Source organism: Canis aureus, chromosome 35 (genome assembly GCF_053574225.1).
Source record: "Canis aureus isolate CA01 chromosome 35, VMU_Caureus_v.1.0, whole genome shotgun sequence".
In the NCBI taxonomy this organism is placed as follows: domain Eukaryota; kingdom Metazoa; phylum Chordata; class Mammalia; order Carnivora; family Canidae; genus Canis; species Canis aureus.
In genome coordinates this window covers 23,408,926-23,431,174 of record NC_135645.1, presented here as the reverse complement: position 1 = coordinate 23,431,174, position 22,249 = coordinate 23,408,926, and the positions used below count along the sequence as shown (strand labels likewise).

At 39.9% G+C, this 22,249-nt stretch overlaps 1 protein-coding gene and 1 long non-coding RNA gene across 8 annotated transcripts in view; one reads left to right on the top strand and one right to left on the bottom strand.

Moving 5' to 3' along the window:
- The window catches only part of LOC144305552 (uncharacterized), a 13,121-nt gene extending 7,857 nt beyond the window's left edge, over positions 1 to 5,264 (bottom strand). Inside the window, exons 1-3 of one of the 6 annotated variants that reach the window (XR_013372546.1) lie at positions 5,205 to 5,264; positions 2,522 to 2,625; positions 2,072 to 2,249 (exon numbers count right to left, since the gene is read on the bottom strand). This is a non-coding gene — a long non-coding RNA (uncharacterized LOC144305552). Of the gene's footprint in view, positions 1 to 2,071; positions 2,250 to 2,521; positions 4,005 to 4,963; positions 5,099 to 5,204 lie in introns of those variants that run through there. The other 5 variants (XR_013372545.1, XR_013372544.1, XR_013372543.1 and 2 more) reach the window with 5 other exon arrangements.
- On the top strand, positions 4,305 to 22,249 carry PCNP (PEST proteolytic signal containing nuclear protein). Of its 2 annotated transcripts, XM_077884483.1 has the most exons (6): positions 4,338 to 4,462; positions 9,885 to 10,062; positions 10,138 to 10,300; positions 13,283 to 13,357; positions 19,063 to 19,118; positions 20,437 to 22,249. In XM_077884483.1, exons 2-6 carry the CDS (start codon positions 10,007 to 10,009, stop codon positions 20,561 to 20,563), a joined length of 477 nt encoding a protein of 158 aa, XP_077740609.1. In that variant the 5' UTR covers positions 4,338 to 4,462; positions 9,885 to 10,006; the 3' UTR covers positions 20,564 to 22,249. The 2 variants fall into 2 exon arrangements, with proteins under 2 accessions (XP_077740608.1, XP_077740609.1); XM_077884482.1 differs by lacking the exon at positions 9,885 to 10,062 and having other exon boundaries at positions 4,305 to 4,462; positions 10,086 to 10,300.

Sequence of the window (22,249 nt, the reverse complement as noted above, 5' to 3'; positions counted from 1 at the left end):
GACACTGAAACAGAGACCTGAAGGACGAAAGAGTAAGCTATGGAGACATGGATGGAGTTCCAAGTAAAGGAAAGATTGAGTGCAAAAGCCTGAGGGTTCAAGGTACAAGCAGGCTAGTGTGGCTGAAACCGAGTGGGTAAAGAAAGCTGAAGATGAAGTTAGAGGAGTAGCTGCAGGTCTGTCATATAAGCCTCTTAGTCCATCCTAAGAACTTTGGTCTCTACTGTGAATGAGATGGGAAGATCAGATGGTCCTGAACAAAGAAATGACATATTCGGGATCCCTGGGTGCCTCAGCGGTTTGGCGCCTGCCTTTGGCCCAGGGCGCGATCCTGGAGACCCTGGATCGAATCCCACGTTGGGCTCCCGGTGCATGGAGCCTGCTTCTCCCTCTGCCTGTGTCTCTGCCTCTCTTTCTCTCTGTGACTATCATAAATAAATAAAAATTAAAAAAATAAAATCTTAAGAAATGACATATTCTTGATGTTATAACAGAAGAATTAGGGGGCACATGGGTGGCTCATTGGTTAAGCATTGGCCTTTGGTTCAGGTCATGGTCCCGGGGTCCTGGGACCCACCTGCATCAGGCTGCCTGCTCAGTGTGAATCTGCTTCTCCCTCCCTCTCTCTTTCTCTCTCTGTCCCTGCCCCTGCTCACTCTCTTTCTCTCTCTCTCAAATTATTTTTTTATTTTATTTTTTAATTTTATTTTTATTTATTTATTTATGATAGTCAGAGAGAGAGAAAGAGAGAGAGGCAGAGACATAGGCAGAGGGAGAAGCAGGCTCCCATGCACCGGGAGCCCGATGTGGGATTCGATCCCGGGTCTCCAGGATCGCGCCCTGGGCCAAAGGCAGGCGCCAAACTGCTGCGCCACCCAGGGATTCCATCTCTCAAATATTTTTTAAAAAAGAATTAGAATACATGAGGGCAGGGATTTTTTTGTTAAAGATTTTATTTATTTATGCATGAGAGACACAGAGAGAGAGAGGGAGGCAGAGACATAGGCAGAGGGAGAAGCAGGTTCCATGCAGGGAGCCTGACGTGGGACTTGATCCTAGGTCTCCAGGATCATGCCCTGGACTGAAGGCAGCACTAAAGCTGAGCCACTGAGACTGACTGAGGGCAGGGATTTTTTTTTTTTTTTCCCTGATTTATTCACTGCTGTATTCCTGGGGTCCTAGCACATAACAAGTACTTAGAATTTTCTTTAGTGGATGAATCAGATTCATCTTAAAAGGACTGCTTTGGTTGCTGTATTGAGACAAGATTCTACAAGGGGGACCAGTTAGGAAACTATTGCAGTCACAAAAGTAAAAGAACAGTGGTTTGGAAGAAGGTTCTGGGTACCACAGTACCACAGTAGGTACCAGATACCAAAGAGATATTGGAGATAGTGAGTATAAACAATCCTCTCAAAGAGTTCCCATGTGACGGAAAATGGTACCAAGCTAGAGGAAGACACAAGATCAAAAGAAGTCTTCTTTCTTGATGAGAGATATGAAAACATGTATGTATGCTGTTGGGAATGATCCAGTTATGGAGGATAATCTGATGATCTGACGAAACAGTGGAGTGAGAGGAGTGATGCTCTTGTGTGTAAACAAGAGGATGGGATCTATTGCATAAGTAACAGAGAAGAAAAAATTTAAGTACAAATGCAGGTACCACACCACAGAGATGGTGAGAATATGCAGTTCTGTTTTGATTTCTATTATTTTCTCCATGAAAATAAGGAGCAAAATCATCGACCTAGGGGGAGAGTAAATACTCTCCAAAAAAGTTTGGAGAGCAGAGAACATGTAAAAATAGTCTAAGAAAGTGAATTTATTAGGGCAGTGGTTCTCTAAGTGTGGTCCCCAGTCCAGCAGGATCCACATCATTTGGGAAATGGTTAGAAATGTGCATTTGGGGGCCCCGCTGAGTCTACCTGAATCAAGAACTCTGGCAGTGATACCAGAGTTTCAACTGCGTTTTATTAACAGGCCCTGGTCATTCTGATGTATATGGAAATTTGAGGATGTTATAGGGAAATATAGTAAGATTCCAAAGCTATATTACGAATCTACTCACAGGTGGGGCAGGGCAATGCGCCTGGGTGGCTCAGTTGGTTAACTATCCGACACTTGGTTTCTGTTCAGTTCATGGTCTTGGGGTTGGAGATTGAGCCCCACGTCAGGCTCTGTACTGGGCATGGAGCCTGCCTGGGATCCTCTCTCTTACTCTTCCTTGACTTTCCCCACGTCCCTCCCTAAAAACAACAACAACAAACCACGACTCATGGTGGGACATAGAGGCTTCAGTCATGGAATGAGTAAGTCACAAGAATAAAAGGCCCAGCATAAAGAATACAGTCAGTGATAACTGTAACAGCATAGTATGGGGACAGATGGTGGCTACACTTGTGGTGAGCATCACATAATGTAGACTTGTCAAACCACTGTGTTGTACACTTGAAACTAATTTAACATTGTGTGTCAATTACACTAAGAAAACCCTAAATAAATAAAAGAATATACTCACAGTGAAACTCTGATTGGCTACTTTTCCTCTCTGGTTTTGTTGTAGCTCTCTGCCTGAATTCCAAGTTTGTTTCGTCTCTTGCCTTTTCAGTGTCCCAGTTTCGTCTTCCGTAAAAATGAGAGTATAGTAGCACTAAATTCATGGGGTTGTTGTGATAATTTAATGCACCTGATTTCATGTTAAAAACTATCAAACTATGCATAGCAAACTGTGCAAGTATACTTGGCATATAGCAGACATGAACAAATGTTGAATATCCTAGCTGCCATCTCACACATCTAAATTAAAATAATAGTTGCTCATATTACCTCCTATTTCCAGCTTTTTAAATCATTATTTGAATAGCTCTTTAGAGGTTAATAGGTACTGCTAAGCAAATGCCCATCATGAGCTAAGCACTCTGTATTACAATTTTTACCAGTATTATCTTGCTTAATCTTCTCAGAAATCCTATATTACATTTTTATAGTTGAACATTTTCAATAAAATTGTTCAGTTCAAACTCACAGAATTAGCAAATGGCAGAGCTACAGTTTTGTTTTTTTTTTTTTTAATTTTTTAAAGATTATTTGAGAGAGAGTGAGAGCACTAGCAGGAAGAGCAGGAGAGGAGAAGCTGGCTCCCCCCTGACCAGGAAACCCCCCACCCCCACCCCCGCCCAATCACAATCCCAGCCAAAGGCCGACACTCAACTGAGTGAGCATCCGGGTGCCCCAGAATTACAGTTTAAATTCACTTTTGTCTAAAGCAATACTGCTGCTCTTTGCCCTGCACTACACTGCCTAACTCATTTGCAGAGGGTTATTGAAGCTTGCACCCAACTCTTCAATGAATATTTGTTGAAACTGGTGTAATCTAGGTCCTGGGGAAACAATGCTATGCAAGATGAGCACCATATAACCTCCTGGAATTGACAAGCGAATGGATTATCTTCTAACCTTAATTTCTACAACGCAATATATGGAACTGAATCTGCTTCTACATAGCTGTATATGACCTCTCTGAACTTCATTTTCCTCACTCAAAAATAAAGGCATCTACAAATAAATAATATCACATAAAAATGTCATAAAAGTGTTTATATCTCCATTTAAAAAGTTACAGGGCAGCCTCCAAGCTGGCTCCACGCAGGGAGCCCGACGCGGGACTCGATCCCGGGACCACGGGGTCAGGCCCCGGGCGGAAGGCGGGCGCTAAACCGCTGAGCCACCCAGGGATCCCCTGACTACGTGACTTTAGACAAATTATCCGTTTAGCCTCAATTCTCCTAGTTAAAAAGCGGGTAATCCTGCACTGAACTGTGGTGGGGACTGAACAAGACGCAGGACACGAGAGGGCGCTCCATAAACACTGATCCTCCCACCCCAGGACGCTTTTTTTTTTTAATCACTTAAGTAATCTGTACACCCACATGGAGCTGGAGCTCAGGACCCAAGATCAAGTCCCACGCTCCTTTGAGCTAGCCAGGCGCCCCCACTGCCCCCCCCCCTTTTTTTTAAAGCCCAGGTGATCCACAAAGACCAGAACGGAGCTGGCTCGCTTCAGCTGTCGTCTGACCCTGGTCCGCCGAAAGCTTAACAAGACCTCGCCGCCGCTCCCGGAGTGACGCTCCCACTTCTCTGGACCCCGGGAGCCTAAGCAAGGTCCCGCCAGGCCCCGAGCCGTCCTCCGGAGACACGCAGCCCACCCTTTCCCGCCCTTCCTGCAGAGGCGCCGGGGGATGACGTCACACCCGCTTCCGTTTCCCAAACGGCCTCCTCGGCCTTTCCCGGGCCGCTCTAGGCCGCCGCCTCGCCCGCCGGCTCCGAAACTCAATGGTGGCTGGGCGGGGCCGTGACGTCCTTGGCGTGGCTGCAGGGGAGGCCGCGGCGGGGAAAATGGCGGACGGGAAGGCGGGAGAGGAGAAGCCCGAGAAACCGCAGCGAGCTGGAGCCGCCGGAGGTGAACACAACCCCAGCGTCGCGGGCTGCGTGGGGTGCTCTGGGCCTCTGTTTGGGCTCCCCGGGGTGGGGGGTAGGACGGGGGCGAGCACGGGCGGGTCTGGCGCTCGCCCGGCCAGGTGCTGGGCCCAGGCGACACCCGGGCACGCCCGGCGCGGCCCGCCGGGATCCGGGCCCACCTCGCCTCCTTGCCGGGGCAGAGCCGGCCCCCGCGGAGGCCCCGCTTCCGAGGAGGAGGGACAGGAGTGCCCGGAGGGGGCTCGGGCTCGGGGTGGGACCCGCAGCGGCCGCGCGGGAGCCGCCGCCGCACCGCAGACGACAGCGCACGGCTCCGCGCGCGCCCGGGCCGCGTCCCCGGCCGTGGCCGCCGCGCCGGCCCCAGGCCCCGCAGTAGTCCGTTCGCTTCTCCCTGTCGGCCCGGAGGTGGAGCGGCCCCGGCCTGCCCCCGCGAGCTCCGGGCCGATGCCGCCGTGAGGCGGGGCGGGGCGGCGCGGAGACGGACCTTTGCCGCCCGCCGGTGGCCGCCGCGGGCCTAGGGCTAGGGTTTCACCGCCTTCCCCGAGTTAGGCTCTCGGCCGCCAGCTGCGGGGCCGAGGTCGGGCGGCTCCACTCGCGCGTGGCGCGTCCTGTGGCGGCGCCCCCGCCTGCCCCCCCCCGGCCTGCCCCCCCCGCCCGGTCCCCGAGCGCGGGGGGGCAGCGTCTCTCCAGGCCCCCGCCCCCCTTTGTGGTAGCGAGGCGGGTACCTCGGCACGTGCGGCGCGGTCAGGACATCCTTAGAAACGTTTTCCTTTCCATTCTGACTCCCTCCCATCTTACCCCTCAAGTATTTAGTTTGAGAAAACACCGAAGATGAATAGCGTGCGAAGGCAGGCAGGAGGACGTCACTAGCCTGACGTGTAGAGGCGAACTGCCTTTTGGCCACAAAAACTGAGGAAAGCGCAGGGTTCTCTGTTCACTACACAGCGACTTAAACCATGTAGGACTATCCCATAAGGTCCCCCCAAACATCGTCTTGGAAGTCATTGAGTAAAATCACATTTTTTTTTTTTTTTAAATGAGTAGTTTGAGGAAAAACAAAGATGTGTAACCTAAAGAATCTTAACTGGCTTTTAGACAGCCTTTTAACTTTGGAGCGTGGCTTATTAAGCGTCTCGAGAGCATGTGTTGATGTGTTGCCCACACGCACCTTAAGTGTCAGCGTAACTGGACTGTGTAATGTACCCCCCCCCCCCCCCGCGAGGGATAATTAGACGTGTAGTAGGAATGTTGGTGTTTCCGTTGTAGCCTGTTTTTGTATGTGGGGTGGTAGTGCACAATTAACTGGAGTGATTGGGATAAAAAATTATGGTATCCCTGTGGGTGATTTAGAATAAGTACTACCCACCCCTTACTGACTTCATCATAATTTGCCTTGGATGTGCCTGCCTGTACAAGAAAATCGTGATGTTGCATATAAACCATTTTTGAATGTCAAGATGTTTTTTAATGAATTTGTACAGAGAAATCATAGCTAAAACATTTAACACTATGGAATCGCTGCATTGCAAATCTTGTGGCAAGTTGGCACTATTGTGAAACACTCTCAAACTTGTCTTAGGGGCTCTTCCCAGCCGATTTTTAGTTCCTGTTGAACACCCGGATAAGTTGAAACTGTGATTTTTTTTTTTTTTTTTTTTTTTAATAAGTAGTTGCGAATGAATTTATGTCAGTTAGAGAAGCTAGTTACTTGAACTTGTTCTCACCTTAAAGAGGAGTCTGGTAATGCTACGGATAAGGCTTTGGGCAGATTTTTATTCTTCTTTTGGCTAAAATTTTGTAGCTCCTTGAAATATAAATCTTAAAAAAAAAAAGCTGTCCATATCATAACCATGGTAATCCTGTGCTATTTTAAGTTATCTAAGAACTACTTTAATGAAATCGACATTCATTATGCCTGCCACTAGGAGGGTCTTGACTATGTTTTCCTATAAGCTGCTCACCAGTCTTTTTGGAGAGGTAACTATGTGCCCTTTTTTCAGATGAAGCTACCAGAATACAAATGGGTCATGAGGATATACCCTTATAGACTTAAACTTTCTTATTAGGTACCCTTTTTTTTTTTCAGAGTAAGGTGACTTTGTCCTCCAATGCCCACCTTTCCTCTCCAGCTAATCAGTGGAAAAGAAAAAAAAAGCTAGTACCATGTGTACCACGTGTAATTTGATTTCACATTAACTACACACTTTGTTAGCTCAAAATGAATGCAAACTAGATGAAAGTCCCTTTTGTGAAATATTCTCTGGTAAAGCATCTAGTACTTTTATACAATTATATGCATGTTTTGCTATAAATTGTGATTTTCTTATTTTTAAAAACGAATTACCGTATTCATTTATTCATTCTTTAAAATGTAAGTCACATGGCTAAAATTTTTCACATTGCTAATCTATGGTCATCTAAAAATTTTGTTTTTAATGGTCCAAAATATAAAGATCTCCTTAAATAAATTGAAAACAGCAGTTCTTGATTAAAAGCCCCCAAATGCCAAAGTGTAGTACGTGTTGTATTTAAAGAAAAACACTTTAATGGACTTAGAAATAAATATTGATATTTAGTGATATATTTCAAAGTTCACCTTAGGTTGAAATAATTTTCTCTTCTAATGACCTATATAAAGACTTGTAGAATCTAGTAACAGTTGCGTTGATAATACTTGTCTGTCACATTTTTCCATTTTCATTGCTTATTCCATTTGCTTTATTTCTTAAATGTTATGTGTATTTACTACATAATTGTTAGAAGAGGATTACCTAAAGAGAAAATAACAGCTCCAATCCATATGACACATTGAGCCATTTAAGGCTAAGTAAGAGTACTAATTGTACACTCCCCTTCTTCCTTCACTCCCTTTCCCCCATCTCTTCATTGAAGAGTAGGTATTTTCTAAAGCTGTTGAGTATTTACAGTTGCTTTAAAAAAAAAAAAAAAAACTTAAAGAGTTAAGTGCAGCCAAACAGTTATTTACTATCTTCAAAAATAATTTGTTGGATCTGGAATCAGTCATGTTTAGAAATGACCTGCTGGGGCACCTGGGTGGCTCAGTTGGTTGAGTGCCTGCCTTTAGCTCAGGTCGTGATCCTAGGGTCCTGGGATGGAGTCCCATGTCAGGTTCTCTGCTCAGTGAGGAGTCTGCTTCTCCTGCTCCCTCTGCTTGTGTTCTCCGTCTCTCATCAAATAAATAAAATAAGTTCTAAAAAAATAAAAAGGAAATGACCTGCTAGGCATAGTATGTTTCATCCCCCCATGTGGACATGAGATGTGGATGGTCTTAATAGTTTGCCTCTTAAGGTGACGAGAAAGCAAATGTGAATAAAACTGAGTTGCTGCCAGTTGATTCCTTAATTAGTGGCAGTTTTCCCAACTCTCTGTTCATGCTACCTTTTCTATAGCAGTGTCTATAGAAATCTTCCCTATAGCATCATGGGATTGGACAGTTAGTATTGTGTTCCATATGTTATCACATACTAGTTCAGCCAGTTGTCACACTTAATGGCATTAATATTACAGTAAGATTTATGTTTTTCACTTTGTTTTATACTTATGCTTTAGTTTTTCTAGATCCTTGTTCAGAATTATTTTCTGGGTAAAAGACCTAGAATTAAGAAAACATAGGTTTTTTTATTTTCTTTTATAAGAACTAGAAGTCTTGACTAATTATGTGTAGCTCTTGGGTCACATTTCAAAGAGCAGAATATAGTGCAGTCAAGACTAAATGTTCTTTATGCTGTTTGGTGTTTTTCGGAGTTTGTGTTTGTACAGAATTTGTGCCTTAGTGTATAGATTCTTTATGCAAACTCAGTGCATTTTCTGTATGTTCCCGTATGTAGAGACTACAGTTGCAGTTTTAGCTGTCAGTCAAAAAGAAATAGTTATCACTGTTTGGGTTCTACAGTAAAATTCATACTTGATTAAAACTGAACAGAATGCAGAATAAAATTTAGAATGATGTTTTTAGTTATAAATTTAGGCTTTGAAAAAATTAATGTTGGCATAATAGTTTCTTTTTTTATAAATTCTAAATTGATGTTTTTCTTTAAAGATTTGTTTATATGCGAGTGAGCGAGCATGGGGGTTGTGCAGAGGGAGAAGCTGATGCTACTGAGTGGGGAGCCTGATACGGGGCTCCATCCCAGGACCCCAGCTGGAGTCATGACCTGAGCTGAAGGCAGACGCTTAACTGAGCCACTCAAGCACCCCTAGAAATTCTAAATTGATTTCTGTATTTCAACCATTGAATGTTGATCTTACATTCTTTAGGTGCTTTTATAATTTCATATCTAAATAAGTAAATGGCACCTCCAGCAACCATTTCAGTACTATCTTTGTCTCCTGGGGAAATCCCAAATCCTAATCCTACTTAGTACCTCCCCTGCATTGTTATTACAACTTTTACCACCTATCCAAAGAGAATAAAGAATTCCTGTTACCTTTGTTCTAAACAAAATCAAATGTTCTGTTCAAAGTGCTTATTAATCTAGAGACCTCATCATTCCAAAATTATACAGATTGAGAGCTTGTAGCCTCTGGATTTTTTACTCTGTTACTTGTCCATTTATTTGTGTTTGATTTTCTGCTTTTCCTGCATTCTAGTTGTATGTCCTCTTTTGTTTTGTTTTTTTAACTGTTGTCAGGGCTATCACTTAGAGCATCTTCTCTCCCTAAGTAAACTATCTAGTGTAGCAGAAAACATTCTACAGGGTGAAATGGGGGAAAGAAAGTAACATTTTTAATTATCAACTAGACTACTTCTAAAATAGCCAGTGTAAAGAACCAAAGATAGTCAAGATGCAAACGTATTTCTTCACTGATTGATACAAACACAAAGCTATTGAGAGCCATCCTGCATTCCAAATCTACATATGTTATGGCTTCTACTGTTTGAAATTATAATTAGCTCATCTTTTTTTTCCACGAGAATAAGTCAGGTATAAACCTAAGTATGATTGTTATAAGAGGTGATGACCAAGCGTTTGGAGTAGAATTAAATTATATAAGGGGATGACTTGACATCTTCCTTGAGTTTCCTTTTCAACTCTAAAAATTGTGTGAGAGGTACTTGAGGAACACATCACTCAAGAAAGTTACTCCAGGCTGTATTAACATTGTAGTTCTTGTAATATACACAACTAGGTACTTTGTGTAACAAGTAGTACATAATTGAAGAATGCCAGAATTTATTAATCAAATGTATTATCCTGTGTTGTGACCAATTGCTCCCAAACTAGTTTGTATAGAAGCACTTATAGACCTTAATTTCTAAGAAGCAAAACCCCCACAAATGATTAGATTATTATATGACTTACATAATAGTGTTTAGTTGAAGGGTCTTAACATTTTGTGAACTCTGTGTTTATAATTTTAAATTGCTCTGTATTTTATGCTAGTTAATTCATGGGAGCCTCTTCTACTGCCACACAATCTCAGTTCCTGCTGTATACTCTAACAAACAGTGGAAGAGACTGTTGGGTCAGTAGGTGACAACTGCAGAGGTATCTTCCTTATAACGATGCTTTTTGAGGTTGCTGCTCCCATCAATCTGCTCAGTAAAAATAGCTCATCTTGGTAAGTTGTTTCGACTTCACCAGGACCTGAAGAAGAAGCAGAAAAACCTGTGAAAACTAAGACTGTTTCTTCCAGTAATGGAGGGGAAAGTTCCAGTCGCAGCGCTGAGAAGCGATCAGCTGAAGAAGAAGCTGCAGACCTCCCAACAAAGCCTACAAAGATCTCCAAGTTTGGATTTGCCATAGGTAGTCAGACGACAAAGAAAGCCTCAGCCATATCCATCAAACTTGGATCAAGTGTGAGTTGTTATTTTATCTATATGATGTTTATAATGGGTCTTAAAAATTTGTTTCAGAAACCTGCTTTTACGAGATTATGGTAAATTGAGTCTGAAAAGGTATATTCGTATGTGAACTTATGTGAAGTATTTAAGAAGTTTTTAGCTCTGCATTCAAGAATGGTGTGGGCAAGTTATAACTCAAAGCTTTTTAAAAGTTTGGAGTATGAGAAGGAGCAACTATTCTAAAGAGTATATGGTTTATGAAGTAACAGCTTAGAATTTTTCCAAGTTGAGCAAAAACCTCCCAAAAATATTTTCAGAAATAAATTCACTTATTTTCCTTGTATTTCAATTCCAGTAATATAAAAAGTAATGTCTATAGAAATCAGTGCTAGTGAGGTATTCTTTGATAAGAGCTTCCTGGTTACTTTGGAGCTACAAATGGACATTGAGCTCTGTATATCCTATCACAGAACAACTTTAAATACAAAGCTTGAATTAATAATCATTAACCGTGGAGTATCTGGCAAATTTTGAGGTATTAGATTGAAACTTACAAAGTTTTGGTATTTGACTATTTCTGACCTATAAAAGTGGCAGTTTCATATTCTTCAACCACATAGATCTTTAAGGAAAAAAATGTTACTTAAGTAGTATGTTACTGTTAACTTTAGAAAGTAGTTTATATTCTTGTCTAAAAGAGCAATCCTAAAATTATTAGGATTATTGCTTTTGACTAGTTTATTCATATCTGTTCTGTGAAAATTAATGTTTCTTTGCCAGATGCGTTTAGCTTTATTTTTGTGTTAGATGTTCATTTAGAGATCTTAAAAATGTGATATGGATCAGGCTCATACTAGAGGCAGTATGTTTGAGTTACCCTGCTCCCACCCTATGTTTTTTTGCCTTTTTCTTTTTTCCTTTTTTCAAAAAATGACATTCAGCTTGTAATTTCTTTACTTCATGATTTTCTTCCTGTTTGAGCCAATTCTTTTTGTTCGGTCTTTTTTTATAAAGTTGCATAGACTAACTGCATAAACATTTGTGGGGTTTTTTTGATTGTCATTAAACATGTATTCTAATGTACACTTCCATATAGATGTTACTCTTGAAAATAGATTTTACTGTGGTCGGCACACCCCTAAATTAGATATTTAAATCCCTACTTTTTCTAAATCATTAACATGATTTAGTAATTGCTGATCATTTTAGATGGGAGGGTTTTGTTTGAAAAAGGCTATTTATTCAATAAAACATTTTAATCTTTAAAAAACAAAAACCTGTTTTTATAAAGTAAACTTTAGTATAAACACAGTCATCTTGAGGACGTGAGATGTAAGGTACAAAAATGTTAAAACTATTGCTTTTGATTATATGATGTGAAAAGATAGTTGATCAACAGGTACTTGTGTCCTATGTTGTCTGTACAACATCAAACACGTGACGTCTTTAAAAGAGTAAAGGATATTTCTGAAGTCTCTGCATAGTCTCCAAATTAACATTTCTTATTCCTTCAAAAGCAAACATTTATAAAAAATATTTGTGTTATAGAAGAAAGGGTGGTTCATTTTGTTTCAGTAAGTCAGAGAATATTTCACTGATGAGGTGATTTGAGTTGCCCTTCACTGTAGACAGGGGGCAAAGGGCATCTCAAAAAGAATTCTGTGCAAAAGCGGTTTATATGTGAAGCCACATGGTACATTCAGGAAATTGTTTGTAGTTGGAAAGTGGTATGCAAATGTATGGATAGAAAGCTGCCTCAAATGAGACCAGAGAACCGAATCATAAAGGACTTGCATGACATAGTTTGGTTTTATTCTTTAAGTTCTAGCGGAGCTATGAAAGTATGGGAACTTAACCCTTAAGCGGTTTGCATTTTAGAAATATCACTCTGGTACCATTATAGAGGATTAGAGGGAAGGAACACTGATGGTGGGGAGATGGTATTTCTAACAGAAATGTTTAGGCAAGTAATGCCCTAAAGGGACCTTAGATGTCTGTAGTGTGGTAGTTGATGAGAATGCAGAGGGAGATGTAGGTCTATTAGATAGAGATTTAATCAGCAGGACTATAAGAGAATGCAAGTTGAGGAAAAGGTTTTCTGGTTTCATTACTTAGAACACTGTGAAACTAGAATACCCATTGGGGCTCTAAGTGGAGCTATCCAGTAGGCATATGACATCCTGTTTGGGGTAGACGTAAGATTCAGTAGTTAAAATTATGGGAGTGAATGGAATTTACTAGGGAAGTATAGAGAAGGAGAGATCCCGAAGGGCAGAATTTTGGGTATCTGCCATTTAAGGTGGGGAACAGGAGGAAACAAAGGGAACAAAAGATCAGAGAATTAGAACAACCTCTAAAAAGCAGTGTCAGAGAAGTCAAGTTAGGAGTGTTTCAAAAAGTAGCCGGCGTTTAGAGTCAAAAGCAGTGCACTGGTCATTGGTGACCGCATAGAATCACGAGGACTTGATTCTAGGTGAATAAGGAGCCATGGGGGAATGAGGGAGGAAGCCGCATTGCAGTGGATTGAAAGACAGAATGGTTGGTGAGAGGATGAAGATACTGAGGACAACTGATCTCAGAAACTTATTAGATAGAAGAGAAGCATTACAGGCTATAGGCAGAAAGCTAGCCAGGAGAGATGGTCTTGGTGCCTTTTATGTTCTCAAGGCACCCTGCCTTGTTCATTTTTTGTTACTGTGGGAAAATACTACTAATCATTTTCTTTCACGTTTTCCAGGTACCCCTTAGCTAAATGATACTATAGTTCATGACTAGAAAATCTTTTACAGGATGAAAACAAATGGACATATAATTAATAAAGCTACCTGTTGATAACCACATTTTTAAAAAGAGAAAATGGATTTCTTTAAAGTTTGTTCTGAGTTCCTTACTGTATGTTTCTATGAAAACATAAAATTGAAACTTTGAACTTATTTGTATCATTAAACAAGCCTGTATAAACATTATGTGATACTTTTTAATGTGTTTCTTCTTCAGAAGCCTAAAGAAACTGTTCCAACGCTTGCTCCAAAAACCCTTTCAGTAGCAGCAGCTTTTAACGAAGATGAAGATGTAAGTCGACACCTAGTTTTGTTTATTTTACCTTTTTTCTTTTCTTTTAAGGATTTTATGTATTTATTCATGAGAGACACAGAGAGGCAGAGATGTAGGCAGAGGGAGAAGCAGGCTCCCTAGAGGGAGCCTGATGTGGGACTTGATCCCAGGAACCCAGGATCATGACCTGAGCCGAAGGCAGACGGCTCAACCACTGAGCCACCAGGTGCCCCTGTTTATTTTACTTTAACCATTCCTTAAGGAAGGTGTTAATGGCAGATTGTAGTTTGTATTAATGGTACTAGTGAAATTTTTTAAAAATTCTGAATAGGGTTTTTTTTGTGACACCTGCAAAATCTGGCTGTTTCTATGTTTTATTTGGTTGTAGGATTATTAAAATATTGCCTTTGGGGGCAATAGCCTTAAAATATCAAATCAACAGGGGCACCTGGGTGGCTCAGTGTTAAGTGTCTGACTCTTGATGTTGACTCAGGTCTTGATCTCATGGTAATGAGTTTGAGCCCCATGTTGAGCTTTATGCTGGGCAGGGATCTTTTCCTTTTCCTTTTCCTTTTCCTTTTCTTTTTTTTTTTTTTTTTTTTTATAGACTTTTTTTTTTTAATTTTTATTTATTATTTATGATAGTCACAGAGAGAGAGAGAGAGAGGCAGAGACATAGGCAGAGGGAGAAGCAGGCTCCATGCACTGGGAGCCCGACGTGGGATTCGATCCTGGGTCTCCAGGATCGCGCCCTGGGCCAAAGGCAGGCGCCAAACCGCTGCGCCACCCAGGGATCCCTCCTTTTCCTTTTCTTTCTTTTCTTTTCCTTTTCTTCTTTCATTCATTTGAGACTCAGAGAGAGAGGCAGAGACACAGGCAGAGGGAGAAGCAGGCATGATGTGGGACTCGATCTTCGGACCCCAGGATCATGCCCTGGGCTGAAGGCAGGTGCCAGTGGTGAGCCACCTAGGGATCCCCGTGGAGCCTACTTAAAAAAAGAAATCAAATAAATTTCTTAAAAAAAGAATCAAATAAATAAATGCATATTATGAGTAATATTAATACAAATACGTGCTAGGAAATATGTAGAATCCAAAAAAAGAAAAATTTAATGTTACTGTCTAATAATTTTGTAGTTGGAGTCTTCAGTGATGAGATACCGTGCATACGTTCAACTTAAAAAAGGCAGGTGTGATGTTTTCTTCCGGTATCCCCAAGAAGAATAGCTAGTAGTACCGGTGATTCTGCTAGAAGTTCTGTTCGATAAGCACATGTTCCAGAGTGAGCATGAGTTGCTTACCTGCTGTTCTCTTAGGCAGTCTTAGTTCCCTCATGCCTCTCACAGTATCGTTCTCTTATGCTTTAGAATAGCATATGATATGGAATTTTAAGCATCATTTTGACTTTTTTTCTTTGGTCTCTGGCTTTAGAAACTAACCCCCCCACTTAAAATGTGACCCCATTTTTTTTTTTTAAGATTTTATTTATTCATGAGAGACACAGAGAGAGGTGCACAGACACAGGCAGAGGGAGAAGCAGGCTCCATGCAGGGAGCCTGATGTGGGACTTGATCCCAGGTCTCCAGGACCACACCCTGGGCTGAAGGTGGCGCTAAACTGCTGAGCCACCCGGGCTGCCCAAATGTTGACCCCATTGTGTAACAAATGTTAACAGTATGTGAATAATTGCTCCAAGAAGCAGTATGGATAAAAATTATTCATTCAGAGGAGCATACTGTGCGCTGAAATAATTTGGAAAACTAAATAAGAGAAGAAATAGGAGTTGGATGCCAAAATATTCGGCTGAGTTTTGACAAACCAAGGAATACTTTTAAGGCTAAGACAAGTAGTAAATACTTAGCAGGTGCATTTGATTGGAGTGGAGATTTCAGTAGAGAAGTTTGGCCAAGGATGAATATGGAATGTTTGGAGTCCAAATCGATAGGTAAAGAATTACTATGGTTATCACTTTCTATATGCTAGGCACAATGAGATTCCAAAGATTAATCAGATATGTTCCTCTAGAAATTCAGTCTAGCAGGGTATAAAAGAGTACAAAATAGGGGATCCCTGGGTGGCTCAGCGGTTTAGCGCCTGCCTTTGGCCCAGGGCAAGATCCTGGAGTCTCAGGATCGAGTCCCATGTCGGGCTCCATGCATGGAGCCTGCTTCTCCCTCTGCCTGTGTCTCTGCCTCTCTCTGTGTTTCTCATGAATAAATAAATAAAATCTTTAAAAAAAAAAAAAGGTACAAAACAAAAATTTGAAGACATGAATCGATGTGGAAATTTGAGGCAGGAAGAGAAGCCAAATAACCAGATGTAGCAGCATAGAAGACCATGACCACTGGACTGGTAATGGGAAGGCCTGTATTCTTTTCTTCTTGTTCAGTTACTGGTAGAAAGCCTCTGAATAAATCAACTTTACCTTTTTTGGAGCCTTAGTTTTTCAGCTATAAAATGAAGGCTCGGTTTATTTATTTTTATTTAATTTTTGAGATTTATGTATTTATTTGAGAGAGAGTGCGTGCTCCTGCACATGGGGGAGGGCAAGGGGGAGCTGGAGAGTCTTAAGCAGAGCCCCATGTGGGGCTCCATCTCAAGACCCTGAGATCACAACCTGAGCTGAAACCAAGAAGTTGAATGCTTAACTGACTATGCCACCCAGGTGCCCCAGTGAAGGTTCAGCTTAAATAATTTATTTTTAAATACTTCTCAGAGTTCTGGGATTCTGTGGACACGTCTCAGGAGCTACTGTGGTATTAGGTGATCCCTAATAAGCAGGACTCTGATCTCTTGCCCTCTTTTCACTTGTAGCTATTCTTTAATCTGTTTTATACTTAGGGGCCCAAGTAAGATTTCATTGAGGAGAAAAATATTTCATTCATCCTCTCAAAAAAAGTTTGAGAAGTTACTAATCTAATAATAATTAATATTTCCTGTCATCTCTGATATTCTTAAAAGACGAGGTAGCTTTTTGGGGAGTACAGAATGTATGGGGGAAAGACTATAGTAAGAAGGGAACAGCATGAGCACAATTCAGCTGGAACTGCTAAGCTCCTACATGATAGTAATAGTTTGCTTTGAATGCCTAACAATTTGGAAACCTTTCCATGGTAACTTTATTTTATCCTCCATATAGTCCTGTGAATTGTGTGATTTAGTTATTCTTGTTTTGAAAATGGAGAAACTGACAAGTTAATGATGATAAAGGATATAAACTTTAACTTGTCTCTTAGATAAAAGGCTGTGCATCTAAAATCTTCATCTTGTTTTTCCTTTTTTTGCAGAAGATAGTTGGATATGTATCTGAGCCTAAAGTATGTTGGACAAGAAGGACATCTGTTTAATTAATTTTGAAATTTAAAAATATATTTTTAGTTGTTATGTCTTTAGTCTCCTTTAATTTGGACAATTCCCGGGTCTTTCTGTTCATGGCATTAACATTTTTGAAGAGTTGAGGCCAGTTATTTTGTAAAATGTCCCTTACTTTGAATTTGTATGATGTTTCCTCATGATTAGATTCTTGTTACTTACTTTGGCAGGAATACCACAGAAATGATGCCAAGTTCTTAATGCATCATATCAGGGAGCGCATGTTGTCAATATGTCCCATTACTGACAGTGTTAACTTTGATCATTTGATTAAAGTGATACCTGCCAAATTTCTCTACTTTTCAAATTATTATTTTACCTTTTGTAATTAAAATTTATCTGTAGGGGTATGCTTGAAGAATATTTAGGGTGTGCCTGGCTGGCTCAGTCATTAGAGCAAGAGACTCTTGATCCCATGTTGGGTATGGAGCCTACTTAAAATTAAAAAAATAGGGGATCCCTGGGTTGCTCAGTGGTTGAGCTTCTGCCTTTGGCCCAGGGCGTGATCCTGGAGTCCCAGGATCGAGTCCCACATCAGGCTTCCTGCATGGAGCCTGCTTCTCCCTCTGCCTGTGTCTCTGCCTCTCTCTCTGTGTCTCTCATGAATAAATAAAAATAAAATCTTTAAAAAACTAAAAATTAAAAAATTAAAAAAATTAAAATTTATGGGTTCCTGGCTGGCCCAGTCAGTAGAACATGCTGGGGTTCTAAATTCAAGCCCCAAGTTGAGTGTAGAGATTACTTAAAAATAAAATCTTTAATAAAAGATAAAAAGAATACATGAAAATGTATAATTTAGGGGCACCCGGGTGGCTCAGTGACTGGGCATCTGCCTTAGTCTCAAGGTGTGATCCCAGGGTCCGGGATAGGGATGGAGTCCCGCATTGTGCTCCCCACAGGGAGCCTGTGTCTCCCTCTGCCTCTTTCTGTGTCTCATGAATAAATATAAAAAATTTTAAAAAGAGATAATAATTTTTTATTTTTTTATTTATTTTTCATTTTTTATTTTTTTTTGAGATAATAATTTTTTAAACACTCTCATGAATGTTAACATCTCATTGATGATTCCTGCCAGACTCAATTATTATGAATTTTGCCAAATGGTGATTTTTCTCATTGTCCTTATCTCTTTTATATTTATTGTCTCTTACTGTAAGGAAGAACTTTATTTATGTAAGTGTAGCCTCATGGCTTCTTTATTCAATAGACAATAATGCTCAAATTGTCCCACATTTAACCCGGAGAAACTCCCTTAGGCTAGATCTTGAAGACACTCTTCTAAAAAAGAATATTTAGGGAAAAAAGGAAAAAAGAATATTTAGGGTCTCCTGACTGACTTAGTTGGTAGAGCACGCAACTCTTGATCTGAGAGTTGTTAGAGCTTACTTTGAAAAGGGGTAGGGGGGATCCCTGGGTGGCGCAGCGGTTTGGCGCCTGCCTTTGGCCCAGGGCGTGATCCTGGAGACCCGGGATCGAATCCCACATCGGGCTCCCTGCATGGAGCCTGCTTCTCCCTCTGCCTATGTCTCTGCCTCTCTCTCTGTGTGTGACTGTCATGAATAAATAAATAAAATCTTAAAAAAAAATTAAAAAAAAAAATGAAAAGGGGTAGGGGCACCTGGCTAGTTCAGTCTGCAGATCTTGCATGTGATTCTTGATCTTGGGGTTGTGAGTCAAAGCCCCATGTCAGTTGTGGGGCCTACTTAAAAATTAAAAAGCTGGGCAGCCCCCGTGGCCTAGCAATTTAGTGCCGCCTTCAGCCCAAGTTGTGATCCTGGAGTCCTGGGATTGAGTCCCACGTTAGGCTCCCTGCATGGAGCCTGCTTCTCCCTCTACCTGAGTGTCTGTCTGTCTCTCTCTCTCTCTGTGTCTCTAATGAACAAATAAATAAAATCTTTGAAAAAAATAAATAAAAATTAAAGAATTAAAAAGCTCACCAGCAACGTTTATACATGAAAACAGATCTAAGGAATTTAACTTATCCCATCTCTTTTCAACATCTGTAAGTATGGAAAGAATGAATTTTCAAGATATCTTTATAGTAAAGGAGACATTTTTAGAAGGGGCAATACCATAAAGTTGTTAAGAGTCTTTGCTTTGGCATCCAGCTGTTTTGCTATTAGCTTTATGACTTTGGACAAAATAACCTTGTTTACCTCACCTTTAAAATGTCATAAATGATAATTACACCCACTTGGTAGGATTGTTAGGCTTTTTTCGTTTTAAAGATTTATTTATTTGAGGGAGAAAGAACTCTGGCACTTGCGTATGAGCCACCCACGTACCCCAGTAGTCAAGTAAATTTAATAAACCTGTAATGTATCATCCGTTTTTTTTTTTTTTTTCCTTCAGAGTGAACCAGAGGAAATGCCTCCCGAAGCAAAGATGCGGATGAAGAATATTGGAAGGTACGTAATTCTTTATAAACATTGTAGAGAATGATGTTTTAGTGTTTGGGCTTTTTTTGCATATTTGGGCAAAACAATTTTGTTTTGTGAGCTATCGGTGATCTTATTTTCTTTCCTGGTAAGAGAAAATGAATATCTTAAGCAAAAATAGTAATTTTAGAGAGAGCTTTGAGAAATGTTTATGATTTAAAATTTAAGTTTTTCTAGTATAAAAAAAACTTTCTGTCATTGACCTGTCATATTATTTTCGCCATTTAATCTTAATTGTACGTGTCCCTTTTTTGTTGGTAATTAAGATGCCAAATACCGAAATAAGACAAGTATTTTAATTTTTAATTTTCCTCCATTGTTTCTGTTGTTATAGACATAACATTAATATGAGGTTAACAGAATGCCCATTTTCTTGTCTTTGTATGCATAAATAGATAACTTAGAGGCTAGTAAGAAAGTTTGGCTTTAAATCAACCCATGGTCTGTCCTCATTTCTACCAAAATATAAACTAGCAAAGAACTAAGTCCATATGCAGGCGTCAGTGTTCAGATTCAAATAGGAGCAGTCCCGGTGACTGCCTGCTTTCCTTTCATACAGGGACCTAAAAGTAAGAAGTACATCTGACCTTGTAACCCAGTCTAAACACTCGCTTTGTTTGTTTATATATTTAAAAATATGTAAAAGATGTAAAACAAATTCATGACACAAATCCATAGTGATACTGAACCTTTCTGTGTGTAGTATATCTTCATATTTTTCTTTTATTTCATTCTTTTATAGATGCTGATGGCAAGCCATCAGTTGATTTCATGACCCTATTTTATTTTATTTTATTTATTTTTTAAAAATTTTTTAAAAATTTATTTATGATAGTCACAGAGAGAGAGAGAGAGGCAGAGACACAGGCAGAGGGAAAAGCAGGCTCCATGCACCGGGAGCCCGACGTGGGATTCGATCCCGAGTCTCCAGGATCGTGCCCTGGGCCAAAGGCAGGCGCCAAACTGCTGCGCCACTCAGGGATCCCTCATGACCCTATTTTAATGGGTTTCAAGCAACAGTTTTAAAAACTGTCCTGGTTGCCACCCTTAGCTATGTGTCAGAATCACCTTAGGTGTTTGTTAAACATGCCGGTCCCTCCTCAGACCTACTGAATTTGAAACTTTAGGACTGGGTCTTATAGAATGGGTATTTTTGAAGAACTCTGTAGGGGCTTGTGATACTCAGCCTGTGTTCATAATAGATACTAAACAAATATGTTTTGAATGAGTTAAGAACATGGCCCAAAAGGCTTTATTTAACTTTTAAATTTCGTATCTTTTAACACAGGGATACACCAACATCAGCAGGACCAAACTCCTTCAATAAAGGAAAGCATGGTTTTTCTGATAACCAGAAGCTATGGGAGCGAAATATAAAATCTCATCTTGGAAATGTTCATGACCAAGACAATTAAATGATGTGTTTTGAAATTGGGGTGTGGGGTGGGTGTAAAGTTAAAAGGAACAGTTTCCTTTTTTAAAGAATGGTATAAGACTATCTTTGGAGCCGCCTTTTTGTTTTGTTTTGTTTTGTTTTTTAAAGATTGAGTGGTACACTAATAAATGAGAGTTTGAAATTAGAGGTAATTTATGTTTTATATACAGATTTCAAGACATTTGCTAATTTTGTAGTTTCATGTGATTAGTTTCCAAAGGTTACAGATAATAAAAAAATCAGAAATGGTACCTTTCTAAGAATTGCATATTTTTTTAGACACAACTATTAGCACATTAAGAGGGACGCAAAAAGTTATTGTCTATTAAACTGCAAGCAATTAGTCTTAACTCCCTTATTAACCTAAAGTGTCTGGCTCCCAGGAACAGCCTTATAGAGAGGGAGTGTCGTATTGGGAGGAAAATGTTACTGGACTATTGACTGAAAGTATGTTAGATAAAATACAGCTTTTCTTTTTCCTAATGGGCATTTGTTTTGTTTCAAGTCATCATAAACTAGGTATTGCATTGCTATCGGTTGGTACAGATGCTTAGCTCTTTAAAAAATTTTTTAAGAACTTTTATGTAAATTGTTGTGTATTTGAGATAGCCCACTTCACTTTAACGGGTCTTGTCTACCTTCATTAGTCTTCAAAGACCATTTGCTACCAAAGTAAATCAGTATTTTGAATGTGCTTCTCTTGGTTTTTGTTATTAGCTAGTTCCTGTAAGCATTTCCACCAGATCTTGAGGCAAATCATAAGGAAGCTGTTTCTTTTAAAATACAAACCACTACCAAAAATTTAAATGTACATAATACTTAAATATTTGGCTGTTTTTAATTTTTAAAAGGTAGAAACACCAAAAAAGCAACATTGTGTGAAGATGAAAATGAGAAAGATGCACTTTTCTGTAACTTTGTTAAAGCTTACTTTAAGTTACTAACTTGTGAAAGTGAATTTGATTTGAACTTAATGCAACAATTCTTATTTTAGTACAGTAATAACAGTTCATTTGAAGTGTATACATATTAACCAATGGCCTCTCAAAAGCACATTTTAGGTACTGAAGATAAAAAAGAAAATGCATCTTGAAGCATTTTATGGATTCTTTGACCACATATTCGTTGTTAGATCTATGTATTGTAGGATTTTTTTAGAATTTTTGTATATGGATTATTTTTTAATGTGACAGTTAAAACACATCTTTAAAAGCATAGTCCCAGGTAAAAGAAACAGAGTATAATGGTTTCTTTGAAAACTCCTGCAATGTTTAATTTGGAGGCAGCTTCAGACTATTTTATTGGTGGTAACTACTCGCTGAGCTCTTTTAATAGGTAATAACTCCAGAGAAGCAGCCTGTATATACTCCTAACATTTTGTTCAATTGCATTTAAGTTTAGAGTAAGCCCCAAGTAAAACAATGGAAATGTATATAGAACTGTTAGTTCTTACATGATTTAATTATATCAAGATACATGAATTTAACTTGCTTTAATGTAGGCAAACTTTCCACTTTGTCCATTTTACTGTTTATGTTAAAATAACATCCCTTTCCTACATAATCTTTTCTTGACTCAAATGAAATATTAACCTAAGGTCAAGATGGGAGAGAAACGACTGAGATGAATGTCTTTACTAAAATACCAATAAATTTGTCAAACTCCA